At 40.5% G+C, this 18,205-nt stretch overlaps 1 protein-coding gene across 1 annotated transcript; it reads left to right on the top strand.

The window, feature by feature from the left end:
• The first annotated feature begins 770 nt into the window (after positions 1-770).
• On the top strand, positions 771-16,569 carry EDN3 (endothelin 3). The gene is made up of 5 exons (XM_039563576.1): positions 771-1,110; positions 1,477-1,663; positions 12,723-12,887; positions 13,340-13,442; positions 14,183-16,569. Exons 1-4 carry the CDS (start codon positions 1,059-1,061, stop codon positions 13,410-13,412), a joined length of 477 nt encoding a protein of 158 aa, XP_039419510.1. The 5' UTR covers positions 771-1,058; the 3' UTR covers positions 13,413-13,442; positions 14,183-16,569.
• The last annotated feature ends 1,636 nt before the right edge of the window (positions 16,570-18,205 follow it).

Genomic DNA, 18,205 nt, shown 5'->3' with positions numbered 1-18,205 from the left:
CTTTCTGTTAGTACTGAAACATTCTTAAGTGAAACATTACATTTTTATTTAAAATATCCACAATTAAGTGTGCGACCTTTCTCCATGTGCTCTCTATAGCATGTGTTTCCCATAAGAGGATATACTACACATACTACTGTAGGAAAAGATATAGCCAATTGCCTGAAACCCTTACCTATTATCGCTTAATAGCTGATACTATGATAAAAAACGGGGCCACAGGCAGGAGTGTTCTTCTATGCTTAGCTATCAGGTATTTCACACAATATGAAATTTGTCTTAAGTGTTGCACTCTAGGTGGGTTTGCCTGCAAAGAGGTGCTCATAAGTAAATGGGGAAAAGAAAGTATTAATAAATTAGTGACAATTTCACCCAGGGAAATCAGTGGCAGAGTCTCAGAGTCTTGGGGGAGGGGGGGGGGAAAGCCCGAACGACTCTCAAATCTGTAGCCCAGCTTTGAATCAAAAAGCTGCATTATTACCACACAAGCGATTCCTCCTGGAATCAGACACGGAGCAACAAGACCACAAGACCAGGTCATTTAAAAGCGATGAACTAAGGGCAGCATGAGCAGCTCACTAGACTGTACCTCCCCTGGCGTTCCCGGGAGGATGTGCTGCCCTATCCCTGCTTCTACCTGCCGGGGGGAAGCGGGGGCGGTGCGGGGCCGTGCCCGCCCCCGCCCCCGGCCCTCGCCCCGGGGGAGGCCGGCAGCTGTCGGCGGGTGGGAGGCGTCTGCAGCTGGAAAACAGCAGCTCCGGTTGCTGATCAGATTTGGGGGTGGGGTGGGAGGTGTGTGTGGGAAAAGCCAAGCGATGGATCTTCCCTTCTTTTGACAACACTCTCCTCTTCAGGACTAAGTCTGCACTGGAGGAAAATAACTGCGAGGGAGAAGTGCTAATCACACCTCCGTGTGGGAACTAACTCCCGGGAGCAGCGAGTGCCGCCAGCCCAGGGATATTCCCTGCCTCCAGCCTGAAGTGATTCCTCCTGGAACGGTTCAGTCGCGCCTGCAGTTCACCTCTGCCTGCAGTTAACCAGCGTGCAATTTGGGTTTAATGGAGCTGGGTTTATTGTTCCTCTTTGGACTTACGATTACGTCAACTGCAGGTAACGTGAATTTCTTTCTTTGCCTACTTCCACGCATGCACACAAAGAAAGGCTGGGTAGGTTTTTTTTTATTGCCTTTTTTTTTTTTCCTCCCCTCTCCTTCCAAAAGGCTGTAAGCAACAGCCCACTCCGGTGCGCGGTAAAGAACCAGACGCCAAAGGCATCCTTTGGCCGTCCGTAGGTTTAACCCGAACACACCGGGCTGGCGCTGCAGCCGGGGCGGACACAAACATAACGGTGCTCCCGGCGCCCCGGGACTCCGCAGGGAGCGGGGATGGGTCGGGCCCGGCCCGGGGGGGCTGCGGGCGGGGGCTGTGCGGGGTTGGGGCGCTGGGAGCTGCTGGAAGCTGAGCGCGGCTGTTGCAGGGTCCGCGCTGCCCCGGCCCCGCTCCGCGCTGCCGGCGGCCGGCCCGGGACACCGCGAGCGCGACGAGGCCAGGGGGGACGGCGGAGCGCTGCGGCACCGGGCCCGGCGCTGCACTTGCTACACCTACAAGGACAAGGAGTGCGTGTACTACTGCCACCTCGACATCATCTGGATCAACACCCCCGAGTGAGTGCGGGAAATGGCGGGCGGGCGGCGGGCGGGGGAGCCCCGGGGACCCCGCGGGGACAGCGCGGGCGGGGGGAGCCGGAGGCGGGGCCGCCCCCGCCGGGTCAGGGCGGGACGGGGGGAGCCCAGCGCAGCCCCCCCAGCCCCCGGAGCGCCGCTGTCCCGGCACCTGCCCGGCCCGGGGGCCGCCGACGCCGGGACAGGGACCGCGGTGTGCCGGGCATGGGGGACAGGAGGGAAAAGCGGCGATTCCGCATGAGAAATCTGTTTCTAACAACTCACCCGCTGGGAAAGCAAGAACAGTGTGTGTGCGTGCAACTATACTAGTTTTGGTACAAATTAATATGGGAAAATACCGAGACGTTAAGATAATGTTTGAAAAATTCAATATGCCAGATTTTAAGTTGTTACAAAAGAAAGTCTTTTTCAACTGTGCTCTACGGAAACACAAGCTTTTGTTTCAACTCGTAATAAAAACAAATTTTGAAGCCATTTCCCCTGGATTGGAAGTTCTGAGCTCCACACAGGGCGGTGGGGGTGGAGCACACGTGCAGAAAAGCTGCTCTGCTGTCTGTACTGACAGTGCTTAGTGGGAAGAAAGCATCCAGGAAAAGTGACACTTTGCCTACATCCTAAAGGTTAGAGGCCTCCTTTTCCTACACTACTGTATGTATCCTGTCTTGCTGACTAACCCAAACAGACTTCAGATTTGTAAAGATTCTCACAGGCTAATAGGTTCCTGTAGCAACCACAGGTATCAGTTCAGTAAAAAAATAATCAGGAGATCAGATGGACCTGAAAACAAATGACTTCAAGAATTAAAGTTCTTCAGACTCTGTGATGTGAACTTCTACACATACCACCAAATACTCCAGTGACTACAGTTTGGGAACAGTTGTAATGATTGCAAAGCTTTTAATGAGATTAAAATAACAAAAGGAGTAGAAAAATAGAAAGTAGCAGTAAAATAGGTTAAGTCAAATGGGGGTTAGGGCACTTAATTTGTAAATTCACGTGTGTGTCCTGGCTAGAGGCCATGTCTGATGACGTCTTTTGAACTTCTACCAACCTGTAAGTATCACGTTCACACAAGTCATTCAATTCTTCTAGTTCCATACCTGCACTAATCCACCCCAGGATTACTTAGGGTTATTTTAGCCAAATATTTATGACTCAGTAAATTTAAGTCAGAGCTCACCAGTGAAAATGGGGGAATGACATTCCTTTTCCCCTACTCACTGAATAAATAGACTTCTGCTAATTTTAAACACGCACTCCTCTTTCCTCTTTTTTTTTTTTTTTTTTTTTTTTTTAGGATATCCTGTTTTAAGTCTACAGGACTTAGAATTGTCATTCCAATGACAAAATTATTTAGTGTGCATTAATTCAGTGATGTGGAGAATTTTCCTACATGAAAGCTTTGTGCAAATATTATTAAAAAAAGAAAAAAAAAGAAAATAGAGGTAGAGGTATATAACATTTTCATGATACCTGTAGAATTAGCAACGAAGTCTGTATAATAATCCAAATATTAAACAGCTGGGATTCTAAGTCTTTGCTTTCTTAACTGAAGTCAGTTGTACATAAAATATAACCCCTGCTGGTTATAGGTTAACCTGAAATTATTTAATGTGAGGACTAAAAATTCCCTTTTTATAATTTTTATGCCATGTGATGGGACATTTCTATGCATACATTCAATTTCAATATTAAATATTCACAAAGAGTGATACATTTTAGCTACTGCTCTCCAAAGACATGAACTTGTATAATGTAACAACGCTGTTGGAACTGGGAGAATCAGGATGCTGGGAGCCCTCTGGGTTGACAAAGAGTGGATGGATGATGGTGAAATTAGTCTGGAATTAGTCCAGTAGGGACTGAATTTCCTGGACACTGTCTGAACTGAGCATTGCTGTCCTGCTCCATGGACAGGTGGCAGAGGTACAAATCTCTTGCTGAAACAGCACAGTTGTGATTTTCAAAAATCCCAGGATTCTTCCTAGGAATGCTCCCAGGGCAGAGGTAAACATTAAATTAAGTGTATTGGACATTTTGGATCATTTCAGTGCAAGAGAAGCAGGATTTAAGATTCCATGTGCCATGAACAGGCACTAATCCTGCTCTCATGACTGACTTGGAATAATGTCTCAGGAAGTCAAAAGGTTCTTCTGGATGTGAATGGGCGGAACCAGGCCTGCTTGGGCAATTTAATATCCCGAGCAAGTTACAGTACTTCTTTGAAATAGAAGTAACCATTAGATGTGTACGGGCTGGCTGTTTGTAAATGGGGCTTTTACATTGTTCTTGTACACATGTTGTGGAAAGTTTTTATATTTACTAAAAATTTGGATCCAACACAACTTGGAGAATCATACACACAGTGAGAGGCCAGAAAGTTGGTGTTAAAGTTTGGAGAAGTTTTCCTGACATCTGTTGATTCTGATATTTTTCTTGCTTATTTACTTTTTTTCCCCCTTACATCAAATGCTACAATTGTCCTTCCTTCCATCTCCCCCTAACTTATTTATTTCACTTTATCATTTCTTGTTCCCCACAAAAATTCCTCAGTACTTTCTGTTTTCAGGCTACTCATACCTCTACACTTTAAAGACAAACTTTAATTCCTCCTCTGGTTTCTTCTGCTTTTCCCAACAGAAGCTGTTAAGCATTGTTGTAATATATTCAAAACAAATCTCGGTCATGGCCTCTCCTCCTTTTCTGGAAAAGCAGTTAAAGTTTTTATTGAAGCTGTTGGAGGCAGAGTGACAATAGGAGGTCTATTTCTATCCCTGCTGAGAAACCGCTTAGATCAGCAGGGTGGCAGTTGTAGAAAAGCCCAAAATTGCAGAATGTGGAGCCTCTGACTCCCTGCAGCTTTTGCCAATTAGATGAGAAATTATCTCTGCACACATGTTTCGAGTATTGCTTTATACTTGACTATGAACCACTGCTGTTAGTCCAGACCACGAAGAGCATCAGTGTTGTTTTGATATAGTGAGTCTTTCATTCTGGGAACAGTGGGAAAGTGGAAAAGAAGATGACCTAAAGAAAGGCAGGTAAGTCAGAACAGAATAATGCAATTATGTGGTGTAGACAAACGTTGTGTAACAAAGGTAATTAAAAGCTGGTAAACTCTTCTCACTGATAAGACTGATTAGGCAGGAATTAATTTGCAATGTATTTTTTTTTGGTCAAGTGATTAATTATGCTTATCTTGATCTATAGCTACAGACACATTTTAAAGAATGAAGTGTCTTTTAAACAGTACCCACTGATGTAATACAGACCCAGCTTGGTGCTTAATTTTTTAAGTTAAAGAAGAAAATATAGGCAAGCAAAAAAATATGAGCAAGACTACTTTTAGATCTGCACTTCTTCAGAGGGGTCCTGTATTTCAACATGAACTGAGGTTGTGCATCCAACAGCAATAATAACAGTTAATTAATAACAGTTCAATTGATAATGCTAATGTTGTGGTGTGAAGCTTTATCAATGCTCAGAATGATGAGTGATAGATTAAAAGGTGACAACTCCTAAGAAAGTGTTAGTATCATGCGGGCAAAATATCAGATACTCAAGTGGTCTTCAATTCTAAAATAAAAGTGTAATGAGAATTTATGCCAACAATCCAGGTGTTTCCAAAGGAGAATTCATCACTCAAGCTAAGCACCAAAAATAAGAACATTTCTTTTGAAGGGTCTAAATCAAACCAAAAGTGGTGGGGTTTTTTTTCCTAAATGACATGTCCTTTTGGTATTTGTTATTATGTTCAAAAGAGGAGTAACTGAATGAAATTCTGTGACCACACTGTAAAGACCCACTTACATGATGATCTTAGAGTTCTGTCTCCCAATTACATGAATTTCTGAATCAGGAAAATTGGATGGACAAAGTGAAAGGCAGATTTTGATCTAACACTGCATTGCTGCTCTGGTCCTCTGTACTTAACAGAGGACTCAGGACCAGAGGACTGGTGAGTGCTCCATGGTGAGCACATGGGGACATTGGAAGGATCTGATGTTTTGTCACTCTAATATTTATTTTTGTGGCTCATGCAAGTCATATAATCCTTAGCAACAAGTTAGCTCCAGATAGTTCCCAATAGAAATGTGTTTTCCTGACCTCAGGTGACCACTGGCTGGAGTGGGAAAGCCTTTTCAAACACTTAAATTCTTGTGGTCATTGCTGTAAGTGATGACAAATGGGTTTGTCAGGAGCTAAACAGACTGAGCAGATCCCACCTGCACCCAGCTCTCCAACAGTTACAAGTTAATCATCTTTGCTCATTACCGACTTAGGTTGCCATCAGAAAGTCATCTTAGAATGGAAACAATTTGTACCCTATCATCACTTCACTCACAGTTTTACTTACACACACAGATGATGTCTTGGGATGGTGTTACAAAAGATAAGACTTAATACAACCCAGCGGTTATTCTGCTCTAACTGCGTGTTCTGCTGGCCAACTTTTCCTTCATAACATCTTTTTGTTACCTGCATCTCTTTGGTGATTGAGTTTTGTTGAACAGAAGCCCACATAACAAAATTTAAGATGCTTTTAATCCTTATGGGCATTAAGTGATGTTCTAAATTATTATAATTACCCCAATTCTGGATAATTATATTCATCAATAAATAAATGTAGATGGTGTCCTGTATTTAACTGGAAATAAAAGTACACAGCTAAAGGTCTCTTGTTCAGCAAAACAATTAAACAGGTGGTTATAAACTCTAGATCAGATTGAAAATCCCTGCTAGCCAAAGGCTTGATGATAAAACAGTGGCTGCCAGCCAGAAAGCTCAAGTAAGGAAGCTGATCTGTCAGCTGAACAGTGCAAATGGTTAACCATCAGAACCAAGTGCCAAAACTGAAGTGATGAATCTTTGTTGAATTGATTTATTTTTCTGAATGAAGCTTGCCCTGATTTTGCAGTCTTTACTGTTCACGTGTTCACATGCAATCTGTTTGTCTTGCGAAATCTTCATTTCAAATGAAGAATATTTCAAACCGATTTACTGAACATAGTAACAGGCTCCTGCTGTAATTGTTATGTTTTATTGTGGACAAACTGATTTGATTTTAGGCTTCTCTATTCAAAGAGGTATCCCTGCATATTTAAATTGTGTTCTGCCTTCAAACTTTCAGTCGCTCACTGTCTGAAGTGTGCACAGCTTGCATGCCCTCCTCAGTCTAGAATATCTCCTCTGAGCTTACTGACAGTACTCCCAGGACTGATGTTTTACAGCAGTCTCTCGGAAAGACTGGAAATGATTTGGCTCTGCAGTTACAATCCCACATCCCTGCAGGAGATGGCCCTGAGAAGAGGAGGTCAGGGATGAGACACGCTGATAGCCAGGGCTTTGAAATTTCACTACTGCTGCTCCTGCTGGCCTAATTCTAAGAGTAAACACTCTTGAAGGCTGTCAAACCACAGTCACTTTCACCAGTCTTACATTTTAACACCACGCATTTATTTTCCCCCAGGTTTTTGTTTTATTTGTTTAAAACCAGCGGTGGATTTTGAACTATACAGGCTCTGCAGAGAGAGGTAGGAACATGCATTAGTGTGTGTTCCTTGTGTGCACTGCTTTACTCTGAATTTTAGCTTGAAAAAAATCTTAATTTGATTCCTTTCATCCATATTTCCCAGCTACTCTCCCTTTTGGGATTTACCTCAGTGGTTTCGCACCACTGGTAAGTGATAAGAACCACTAACTAATAATATTGACTGCCAGTCAGGGGGAGAAAAGGAATAATGGGAGTTTGGGCCTGGCAGACAGAAGATGCTGCTCCAAAGTTTACTTATTTCTTTAAACTAATGATCGTGTATCTTGCCACAGGACTGGGAGCAGACTGGGATTGATACGAGGTACTAAAGGAGATGCTGAGAGTTGTTTTGAGAGAGGTATTTCTGTGAAACACTGGCTCAGTTTATTAAGTCAGGTGAGCTCTACCCAGCCTCTCTGGGGATTTGGGGTGTTAATGGACACCCCCTCCAGGCTTGCTTCATATTGTTTACCTCAAGAAATACACCCCAGCTTTTCACTCAACAACTCAGGTATTGTTCTCATCATATTTGAGAAACAAAACCTGTAACATCCCTTAGACAGCTACAGGAGGAGGATGGAGAGTGATAAAAAGCCCCCAGATTCTCACAGTGCCTGACTTGGGACCAAGAAGCCCCAGGGGGAGGAAAATCAAAGAACTCACGTGGTCAGTGAACCTGGATGACGAAGCAGATGTGTGCAATCCTTGGCTTATTACCTAAGTTAGCTGTAACTAATGGACTAAAACTAATTGGCATCCTCATGAATTAGCAAGTATTAATTAAAGGATAAGACAGCACGGTCATGGAGGTGTATCTTTTTGTATAATAGGAGCTGGGCAGGTATCTAGGAGCACTGACTACTACTAAATTGAGGATGTGGAAAAGAAAGGTGTGGCTATAAAGGATAAAAGTTGTTTCATCTGAAAATAACTTTAACTGCAAAATGTTACTCAGAAAAAAGTGCATCTTCTGAGAATGTGGTCAGGATGACCAAACCATCCAGTCAGGCATTTACTCCTTAAATAATGATAAGGATGGGTTAATAGGGGAGGTACCTCTATTGTGAACTCTTAAAAAACCACACTTATTACAGGAAGAGCTGGAACCAACTTCCAGAGCAGCCAATAATCTCTTCATCTATAAAGCTACACAGTGCTACTGCAGTGCCTTTATACAAAAATATACACAGAAATATCTGTTATTTCCCCCAGGCATCATCCTTGGTTCTGGAGACATTTTGTCTCATTTGGAGGATGGTAAATTTTGCTTCCTTTCTGTGTTCTTTGCTCTCAGTGGTCCTTACAGGGATCTCACATATTTTTGGGATTGTCTGAAAACACTGGAGACTGTTGGGAGCCTTGCTGGCCTGGGTATGTGCCAGAAAATATATTGCTGAATACTGAAATCACAGCATCTAAGATGATTGCTGCAACCCCCTCATCCCTTTGTTTTGGCTGAAACTCGCCAGTGCCCTGGAGGTATCTACTGTGTTTAAGTGGTTGGGAAAGTAGAAAATAATAGTGGCTCATAGGTCCATTATAACATAGCATGAGAAACTCAGCCACATGTTATAAAAATTAAAATAAACCAATTGGATTTGTCTGCCTGAATGCTGAGCATTAACTGTGAGTGGGGGACAGCAGGACTCAGGCAAATCATCCTTTCCAATTCAACCTGAAGGCATTAATCCTTCAATAGGCAGTTTTCTTCTGTGAAAAATTTTCACTGGTTCAAAATGGCTGTTCAGTGGAACAATCACCTGGTAGCAATTACTTGGTACTTCTTGTCTTTTTTCAACAAAAAAAATGCTTATTTATTTAATTTAATGGCAAAACCTTGCACCAAGAGCTAGCTGGCTTTTAGGGGGAGAGCTTTTATGTTTGTGTTTTGTGGACACAAAGTACAGAAATAATCTCGGTTATTTCAGCATCTCATATACAATCTGACAAGAACACACTGTGCTTTCATTAGTTTTGTGCTGCTCTGTGACACATAGGATTATCTTTGGTTAATTATCTGTTGCACTGACTAAGCATAATTACAACACATGGAATAATTGCAAGTACTGGAGAGTTGTGCTAGTTTGGTTTTTTTTGTTTTTCTGGTTTTGTTTTTTTTCTGTTTGTTTTTTCATACAGAGTAAAGAACACATAGCTTATACTGAAGAATAAACTATTTCCTTGAACTCAGACCTTGCCTCTGTTAGAAAAAGCTTAAAAACTGAGCATGCAGACTTTTATGCAACCACTGTCTGGCTGGAGTAATCATAGTGAACCCCCCAAAAGAGAGTAATTCCTGAGAAATCACAGATTTGGAAGTTGCAAATCAGATACCAGTTCAAAGTAGTACCTTGGAAGGCCTGATTCAGAAATGTCTAGGTTTGCTTATTCTCTACTTTTTAGAGAAGAAAGGCATTAAGGACTCACAGCACACCTTAGCTTTAAATATGCTGAAACCCATATTAGTTTACTTCAGGAGAATTTTATTCTCCTAGAGGAAGAAATGCTGCATACTGAGTTAAAGGTCAGGAATTCAAATTTTCTTGTGAAATGTAAGCCTTAAAAAAATAAATTAATTAAAAACCTGTGGATGCTGCAGAGAAATTTCCAAAAGATTAGTAAATGGCTCCTAGCCAATACTTTGGCCAGGGACTGGGTCATAACCACAAGAAACACAGTGTAAGGAACTGGTAATTCAGGATCCCCACAATTCTGTCTCTGCTCTACTCCAGCTGATTTTCATCTTCACTGAGGGGACATAGAGTGCCCTGTATATATTCAAGTAATCAAGCTCTTTGTGATTATTGTCAGAAAGACTTTGGATTGCTATTGAAGTGTATCTGGTTTGGGTTTGAATTTTTGGATTAGAAACCAAAACCAGGCAAATTGGGAGTATTATTGTATTTCTATCTGATTGGAAAATCTGCACATTATCTTACACAAAACTTCAATATTCTGGTTAAAATTCTTTGAAACTTGAAATACTGGAAAATGTAGTTGCATTGGCACATATTTCTGGTCCACTGACAATGAGGTAGCCTTGAATACTTTTCTAAGCTATGAAGCATAAAGTACTTCATTAGAAAGATCAGAAGGAGTATCTAAAATACCAATTTCCTCCTTTGCTTAAGGCTGTGATTCATGGCTCTTATCACTCGTAATTGTAATTATGTTCTCCACTCCTCCCTGTTTGCTGGAATTTACTGTCTCAGGAAAGGCAGCAGATTGGTAATGGGCCCCTTCCTCAATCACTGTAGTTCACATAGTGCTGGATTAAGGTAAAATTGAAAGTTGATGACAATTCTGTTGGTCCATTAATTTGCAAATTGCAGCAATTAAGAATAAAACTCATGCCCTTCTTTCTCTCTGGCTGTTCAGGCAGAGCCTCTGACACAGGGCAAACTGCAACACAGTCCCACAGAGCTTTTGGTTTAGAGAATTAGAGTAAAAAAGCCCAGTATCATATTCTGAAGGAGTGCACTTTTGAACAAGAAATCACTTTAAATAATGAGAATAACATATGACAGTATTTTATGTCTCGTTAGCATAATGTAGGATGATGTCTGCAAAAGCTACAAGAAGCTTCTTTATGCCTTGACAAACTATCTGTCATTAAACAGGGCTCTCACGTTTGTCTAAAACACACAAAATTAATCTTTCCATTTCAGTCTCAGTTTGAGCAGGAAGTTAAATAACAGAATTTTACCAGACAGTTTTCATAGAGGGTTTGCCACTGTTAAAAATAAAGGAACTTTCCCTTGCTCCTGCCTCTAAATACCAGTTCTTACTTCATAAAGAACATGAATGTGTAAAATATACGACTATGGAGCAATTATTTATGTCAGAAGTTCCCTACATTAGCCATTTCACATTATTCTAAAGCAGATGTCAGTATAGAATTATTAATACTCTTAAATTATAAAATGAGACTTGTTCCTAATCCTAAAGACAACAAAAAGCTTTTTAAATGATGGTTTGAGAACGGAGGCCAAAATCAAATCCCAAAGTCTTTTAAGACAAATATGGGTATTCTTGGTCTCTCCCAGTGTCCCAGCATAGGAGTAAAGTGGTGGAAATAAGGAACAGTTTCTGCATGGAGACAGACCAGGATCTGCTGGAGAAAAACCATCTCCTGGGCTCTGAACACAGAAATACTGCTTGTGACTTTCTCTCAGGATGATTTTATGATCAGTTTAACTCTGATAGGTTCAGGCTGTGAAAGACAAGGTGCACTGTTACAAATGTGCTGTGAGTGCAGAGGCTTTGAATAAATGATTTGCATCAACTGTACTGATGCTGCATCAAAAATATTGCAGAGATTAGGAAAATAATGTTTCTGAACCTTTCAGCCCACCATGTGTGTGGGAAAATGGAAAGTTTGCAGATTTCCCATTAGCAGCCTAATGATGTTTTTATGAAAGCAAATGAAAGAAGCAGAACTATGTGAAGGTAGTGGTTCCAGACTCATTATTCAGGCTTTGTTCTGTAACCTTTCTGTAACCTTTCTAGATTGACTCTGGTTTCCTCTTCCCTGCCTTTTTTTTTTTTTTTTTTTTTTTTCACTCCTCCCCTCGTTCTCATTTTTGAATGTGAGATTCTCTTCAGATTTTTAATTTTTGTGGATTTGTGGCTTGCTTAGCCCATCCCTCAAGTCCTCAGGAACTTTTATGAGACTCCAGAAGTTTCATGGGGAGTACAGCTGCTGTTGATTGAGATTCTTTAACAACTTGGAGGAGAGCAATTTATGACATCAATCCAAACTATCCAATTCTTTTTGGGGATGTTAGCAGGCAGTGATGAACCATGTCCTTTTCTGATAATAATATTGACTATAACCCATTAAAGAGCAAATCATACAGGGAAATAAAGAGAGGTACCTCCTACTATTTCTTGGTGTGCTGCAGTACAGAATAGGATCTCTCACAGAAAGGTAGAGCCATACAGGGAGGATTACCTAGCAGTTTCTCACACTTGTAATTCCAGGGGTCATGTTCCAAACATGATGCTGTAAATGAATCATGCTGACAGTTTTCTCCATTTCTTGATGATAAAATTAATGGCAAATCAGGACCAGAACCATGAACTACATGACAACTACACAATGTTATTGGTCTGGTGAAATCAGCACAGCTCCTGTCACTTTAGACCAGCCATCGCACTGAATGTAATAAATTTTGTGCATTGAGTGGGGAAACCAACACGACCCAGGAATAAGGAGTAAAATAAACAATAACCTGGGGATGTATTTGCATCACCTCTTAGGTATTCCAAATTTTTTTTGACAGTGTAGTTGCCAATTAATCCTGCCAGTAGAGCTGACTGTCAGCTAATTTGTAACTTGGTGAAAGCCTGAGTTGATAGAGCAGAAGTTACATGAGCAGAGGGTTTGATTTTTCTGCTACAATTTATTGCTTTCCATCCACAGATCTCTTCACTAAAATAGAAAAGACATAGAACATAATTTTAATTGTTTCCTAAAATACACAATACTTGTGATTCTCACAACAGGAGGACTGTGCCATATGGACTGTCTAACTACAGAGGCAGCTTTAGAGGCAAAAGGTCTATAGGCCAGACTCAAAGTACTTCCCAGTCCTCATTCCGGTGTTCCTGTTCAGATGCTCATGACAAGCAGTGTTTGCAGTTTTGCAGAAGAATGCAGGACAGAAGAAGGTGAGTATCTTTCCCTAACACTGCAATCTGGCCACATGATTAGTTCATTCATGGAGATAAATTAATCAAGTTGCATTTATCAAGTGGAACTGATTAAATGATACTGATTTTAAATAAAATTCCCCTCTGCAGTTGTGGTGGGTTAACCCTGGCCAGCAGCCAAACACTTACACTGATGCTTGTTCACTTCCCCCTTCAGTGGGATGGGGGAGTGAACAGGAAGAAAAAAAGCAAGAAAACTCCTGTGTCACATCAGAGTTTAATAAGTGGAGGAAAGAGGCCAGACCCAGCCAGTACTGTTTGGAATTTTCTTTTTGCTGTTTCTTTTTATGATGTGGTGCTTTTGAAATGAATGCTTTATGTAGTCTAACAAAGAGCTTGAAATGATCATTTCATGAATGGGGACATTGATGAGAACACAGTGACAAGCTTAGGCAATCTCTATTCTACAGAAATCATGGATCAATGAAAAAGACAGAGGAGAAAGACCAATGCAGGGAAGAGGAACACAATTTCATTCAGTAGCACAGAGTCTGGAGTATTCTGAACAATCAGGTATGTTACAGATGCTTAATGTTGACAAGAAATAATAACTTTCCATAAATGTCCTTTGTACTTGCAGAACCCTTAATTCTGTCAACTGAATATTATCACTCCTTCCTAAATAAGTACAGAATTTGGCCCATGAGTTGTTTGGGGGTTTTTTTCCTAATTTAATTTTTAAAATAAACTTTACACAGAACTGCTACAACCTTCCTTGTGTTGGTGTAACTCCTTCAAAAGTTGGATTACTTGGCTATAAGCCAATACATATTTTGGCTTTTTTTTTAGGGCAAGGGCTGTTCCTGTCTATCATGTTTTTGCTCATTTAGCACTGCAACAAATTAAGCTACACGTCCCAGTGCAGTGCTCCAGTAAAAGTTGAAGTGTTAAGGCAAAGAAACAGGAAAACCTTTGTGGAAGAAGCATCTGGAGGGAAAAGTAAATGTGCTTTTGATGTTGGGTATAAAGAGGTTACTGTAACCTAATAGCCAGTTTCTATTATTGCCACTTCTAAAAGAGTCACACCATTACCCCAATTTTTTTGCTATGAAGGGAGGCACTTGGATTAGAAGTCCCCAAGCTGAATTTATTGCTGTGACTATTTGAGCAGAGCTAATTGGGCAACTGTGTAGAGTTCACTCTGTGTACATACACATGAACAAGGAGGGGAGCCACAGTTCCATCAGGTACCAGGGACTTAGCGCTGAATATTCAGCAGTTTGGCTGTATTTGTTTGTTTGTTTTCTTTAAAGCTTTAACATTTATTTGCTGGAGCTCAGAAACAAGAACTTAAACTACAACTCTCCCCTGAGATGGACAAACTTGATGCTTCAGTGTGATGCCAGTGGAGAATTCAGCAGTAGGCAACACTTCTGTTTCAGCAGTGCCACTCTGACGGCATGGGAACCTGTATGAAGAAGCTTTTCTTCCCTCGAGAGAGCCTCAGAAAAGGATAATCTTTATCATGTAACCTGGCAGGGAATGTATCACTATTGAGGAAAACTTCAAAGGCAGACCCAAACTTCAGCAATGCAAAGCTTCAGGAAACGTTTCTCTCTGTGATTTAAACAAGTACAGTAGAAACTGTTCCACTTACTGCTTGCTCTGTGTCTGAAGAATCCATCCACAGCTCTGTGCAGGCAGCTGCAAGTGGAGAATGTGGAGAGTTAGAGGGAGATTGCCTCTACATGAGTTCTCATTAAGAATAAACAGATACAAATTATTTCTCTTGTTAATGTATGCAAGCCTGAATCATCATATTGTAACTTTGTGGCAGATGTTTAAATGACAGTATCTATGCAGAATAAATATGAATGGCTAATATAAATATTATTATAAACTATAGCAAGTTACGAGTATACGTTGAGTATTCAATAAATTACCTAATGTAGGCACAAATTATTCCTGCACTTGGAAGTTCCATTCAGAAACACTTATAGTGATTATTTAGGGATGCACTGTAGTTGGTGAACAGAACTTCAGTGATTCATCCCAAAGAATTTTCCTACAGATGCAAGGGTAGGAAAGTGGAACTTCATGCCATCAGAGTAATTTCTGTGCTGGCCATTTGCTGTCCCAGGCCCCTACGCCCACAGCACATCCCCTGGGCTTTGCCAGTGCTGCAAATCCCACCTTTATCTCTCCATTGAAGCACCATCACCAAATAACCTGGAAACTTGGCAATAAGGAGTAAGTCCAACCCTGGACATTTTTCAGAGTAAACAATTTCTTCAGAAATCATGGATTTTTTTTTGCTACAAGGATGCAAGAGTAAGCAAGGGAAAAAGAGTAACTTTTGCAAATCCTTTTCTATATTATTTAAAAAGAGAGGAAATCCCTTACTTGTGATGTTAAAATTTTTTTGGGGGGGGTTGACTGACCTTCCTGCAGACTTTCCCCAAGGCACATAGGTTAAACTCTAACCCCATGTTGTTAAATTATATTTTATAAGAAGAAAGATGGAGACCAAAATAAAAGTGAAAAGAAATCAACAATAAAAATGTTTAGTTAGGGCTTAAACCAGTGGTAATAGTTTTTGTTTGAAACAAGAAAGGGAGGTCTTTGCCAAAACATATGATATATTTTATATATATGTGGATATATTTCATAAATAAATTATTACAGTTATAAAATTAAATATATCTTTCAGTTATTGCATTTGTCTCCGTTTCTTACTTGCTGTATAACTGATTTTGTACATTTATAGAAAGCAGATTATTTATTGTATAAAACCACTTTACATACTATATTCCCATATTCTTTCTTAAAAGACATTGTATAGTTTTGGGGTTTTAAAAAAGAATCAAGCTTTGTTATGAAGAATGCTTAATGTTCCTAATGTTCCTTTATGACCAAAACCTGGAAGTTTTCCCCCCTGAATGCCTACACCCAGGTAACACAACTCGCTGCCTTCAAGAGCTTAATAATTCTCCTGACAGTCTGGGAATTAAGTAGGAAAACAGGATAACAAATTCAGTGATAATAGTTATGCCTAAAAAGTGACATTACAGTTTTGTGTCCCTTTTGCTATGAATGTAACCCTCATCTGTCCCCTAATCCTGGGACAAGCAAGGCAACAGTTATTTGTCCTGAGAGTTCCTTTTGTGGACAATGTCCACTGATTTCAGCTCCAATCCCAAACACATCCCAGTGCTGACCAAGCTTCCAGAGCCTCCTGAATGGGTACAACCCGGCTTTTACATGAACTGCTCAGTCTGTGTTTGGAATTCCACTGTGTTCTCCCATGTGAATTCGATTTAAAGGTTGCATTTGAAGATGGATTCACACCTTCCCTAGTCCCACACACTTTCAATTTATTTTAAACATTCACCAAAAAAAAAAAAAAATTCAAACTGGGTTCTTTCTTTGACGTGGAGGCAGATTTAGCCCTTGAGTGGTGGGCTACAGGTGTTACTGCTGTATTTTCTCCTTAGGAAAGAAAAATCCCGATTTTTTCTACATGAATTCCACTTTCAAGTGGTTTGCTTTTGGGACTCTGGTGCCAATACACCAGTTAATGTAAAAATCAGTCCATTGTGAATACAGCAAAAGAAGGAAAGTGAGAAATAATGTTGTATCAAGCTCAGAAGAAAGAAAAGTTAACTGTAGATATTTCCAAATAAAACTATAAACCACAGCATTTCCCTGAAAGTTCTGTGTGCTGGATTCTGGCTTTGAACTATCATTATTCCATCTGGGAACAGTTAACAACCATGAGACAGTTTTTACCTAATTTCATGTTTATATAAAATGTCAGCAGTAATATTCCTCAGTGACTCTGTTTACCTAATTTTTAATTTGTACTAGAAGGTGTTGAGCTAATTTGAAGTACAACTCCTTAAAAATTATACAGAGAATTAACTTCATATACAACTAATATATGTTTTTAATTAAGAAACAACACTTAAAATCTGATAAATCATAAAAGGACTATTTGCAAAAGTTAGAATTAAATGCTCTTTCACCTTTCAACATGTAACATTACGTAGTTAGGTGTCCTCAGAATCACTCTTGTTCTGGGATGTTATTTTGAGGACATTTGTACTTTTACTTTTGTAACAACAAATTAGTTCCAGTTCTTACTCTATTCAATGTAAAACCATATATGTTCAAGTCTGCTCTAATTCTGCCAGATTTCCATAGCACTCATTCTAATTCCCAGTACTGAAAGTTCAGTTTTGTATTGTTAATAGCAATAAAAACAATAAATGATCAAAAGCAAAGAAAACAATGTAAAAAGGAGCCTTGGAAGAATTTATGGTTTTAGCCTCAACAGAGAGGGAAGAGAAGAGATATGAGTGCAGTTGTCACATGCAAAGGGCTGTGAGAGAGAGTCCAGTTTTGTTCCCTGTGTTCCCAGAAGGGATTACAAGGAGCTTGGGGCTCACAGCAAAGCCCCTCAGGTAATCTCATCAGCAGGAGAGAGGAAGTGCCATGGAACAACGTCTCCATCACCACTGCACATCCCCTCCTTGGCTGTGCCTTGTGAAAGCCACAGAGTCTGCAAGTGAGAGCCTGAGAGGGCACCAAAGCTGGGAGTGGAAGGGGCCGTGTCCTCCTCCAGAGCTGGGTGACTGTTCCCATTCTCAGAGCAGAGCTCATCCCATTCCCCGTGCTTTACAATAAATGGCTGTGCCTTGTTGCTGTGCCTGCTTCTGGGGACACCATTCTGTGGATTTTGATTCTCTCTACGTCCAAAATTCTTGTAAAATCTGGGAGCCAAGTTCATCTGTAGATCCTTCTCCTTTATGTCATCCCTACATTGATCCCCCACTGGCACCATCCAACATCATTCACACGCACTCAGATGCTGTTTTTAGGAGCCAGCTGTCAAACAAAAATAACTCTGCTGTGACAAATTGCTGAGGACAATCATGACAATTTGATTTAAGTCGACAAAATCGTTTGTCTTGACAAAAGTAAAATACAGGCTGACTTAAGGCTGAGTAATGTAACTAAAAGTTATCATTAGAAAAGGAACAAAATGTATCCATATGAACATTAAATCTTTCAATCCACAGCTTGAAATCTATTGGACGAGTAATTAAGGAAAACTGCAAACAGATGACTCTGGAAACAATGTTTGTTTTCACTACTAGAGTTTTACAATGCATAATATATAACCTGATCTGGAGAGCTTTATGCTACAAAGAAATGTCAGGATTGAGAGATTTAAAATGCTAAGCAAGTTAAACAAAGCATATTGCACTCTCTGTTCACCTTGCAGTAGTATCTTCCAAACTTTGCTTAAAAGTACATTTTAAAGAGTAGGTTGA

This window comes from Corvus cornix, chromosome 20, assembly GCF_000738735.6.
Source record: "Corvus cornix cornix isolate S_Up_H32 chromosome 20, ASM73873v5, whole genome shotgun sequence".
In the NCBI taxonomy this organism is placed as follows: Eukaryota; Metazoa; Chordata; class Aves; order Passeriformes; family Corvidae; genus Corvus; species Corvus cornix.
Note: the sequence above shows the minus strand (reverse complement) of the source record. Positions and strands in the feature narration are given on the sequence as shown.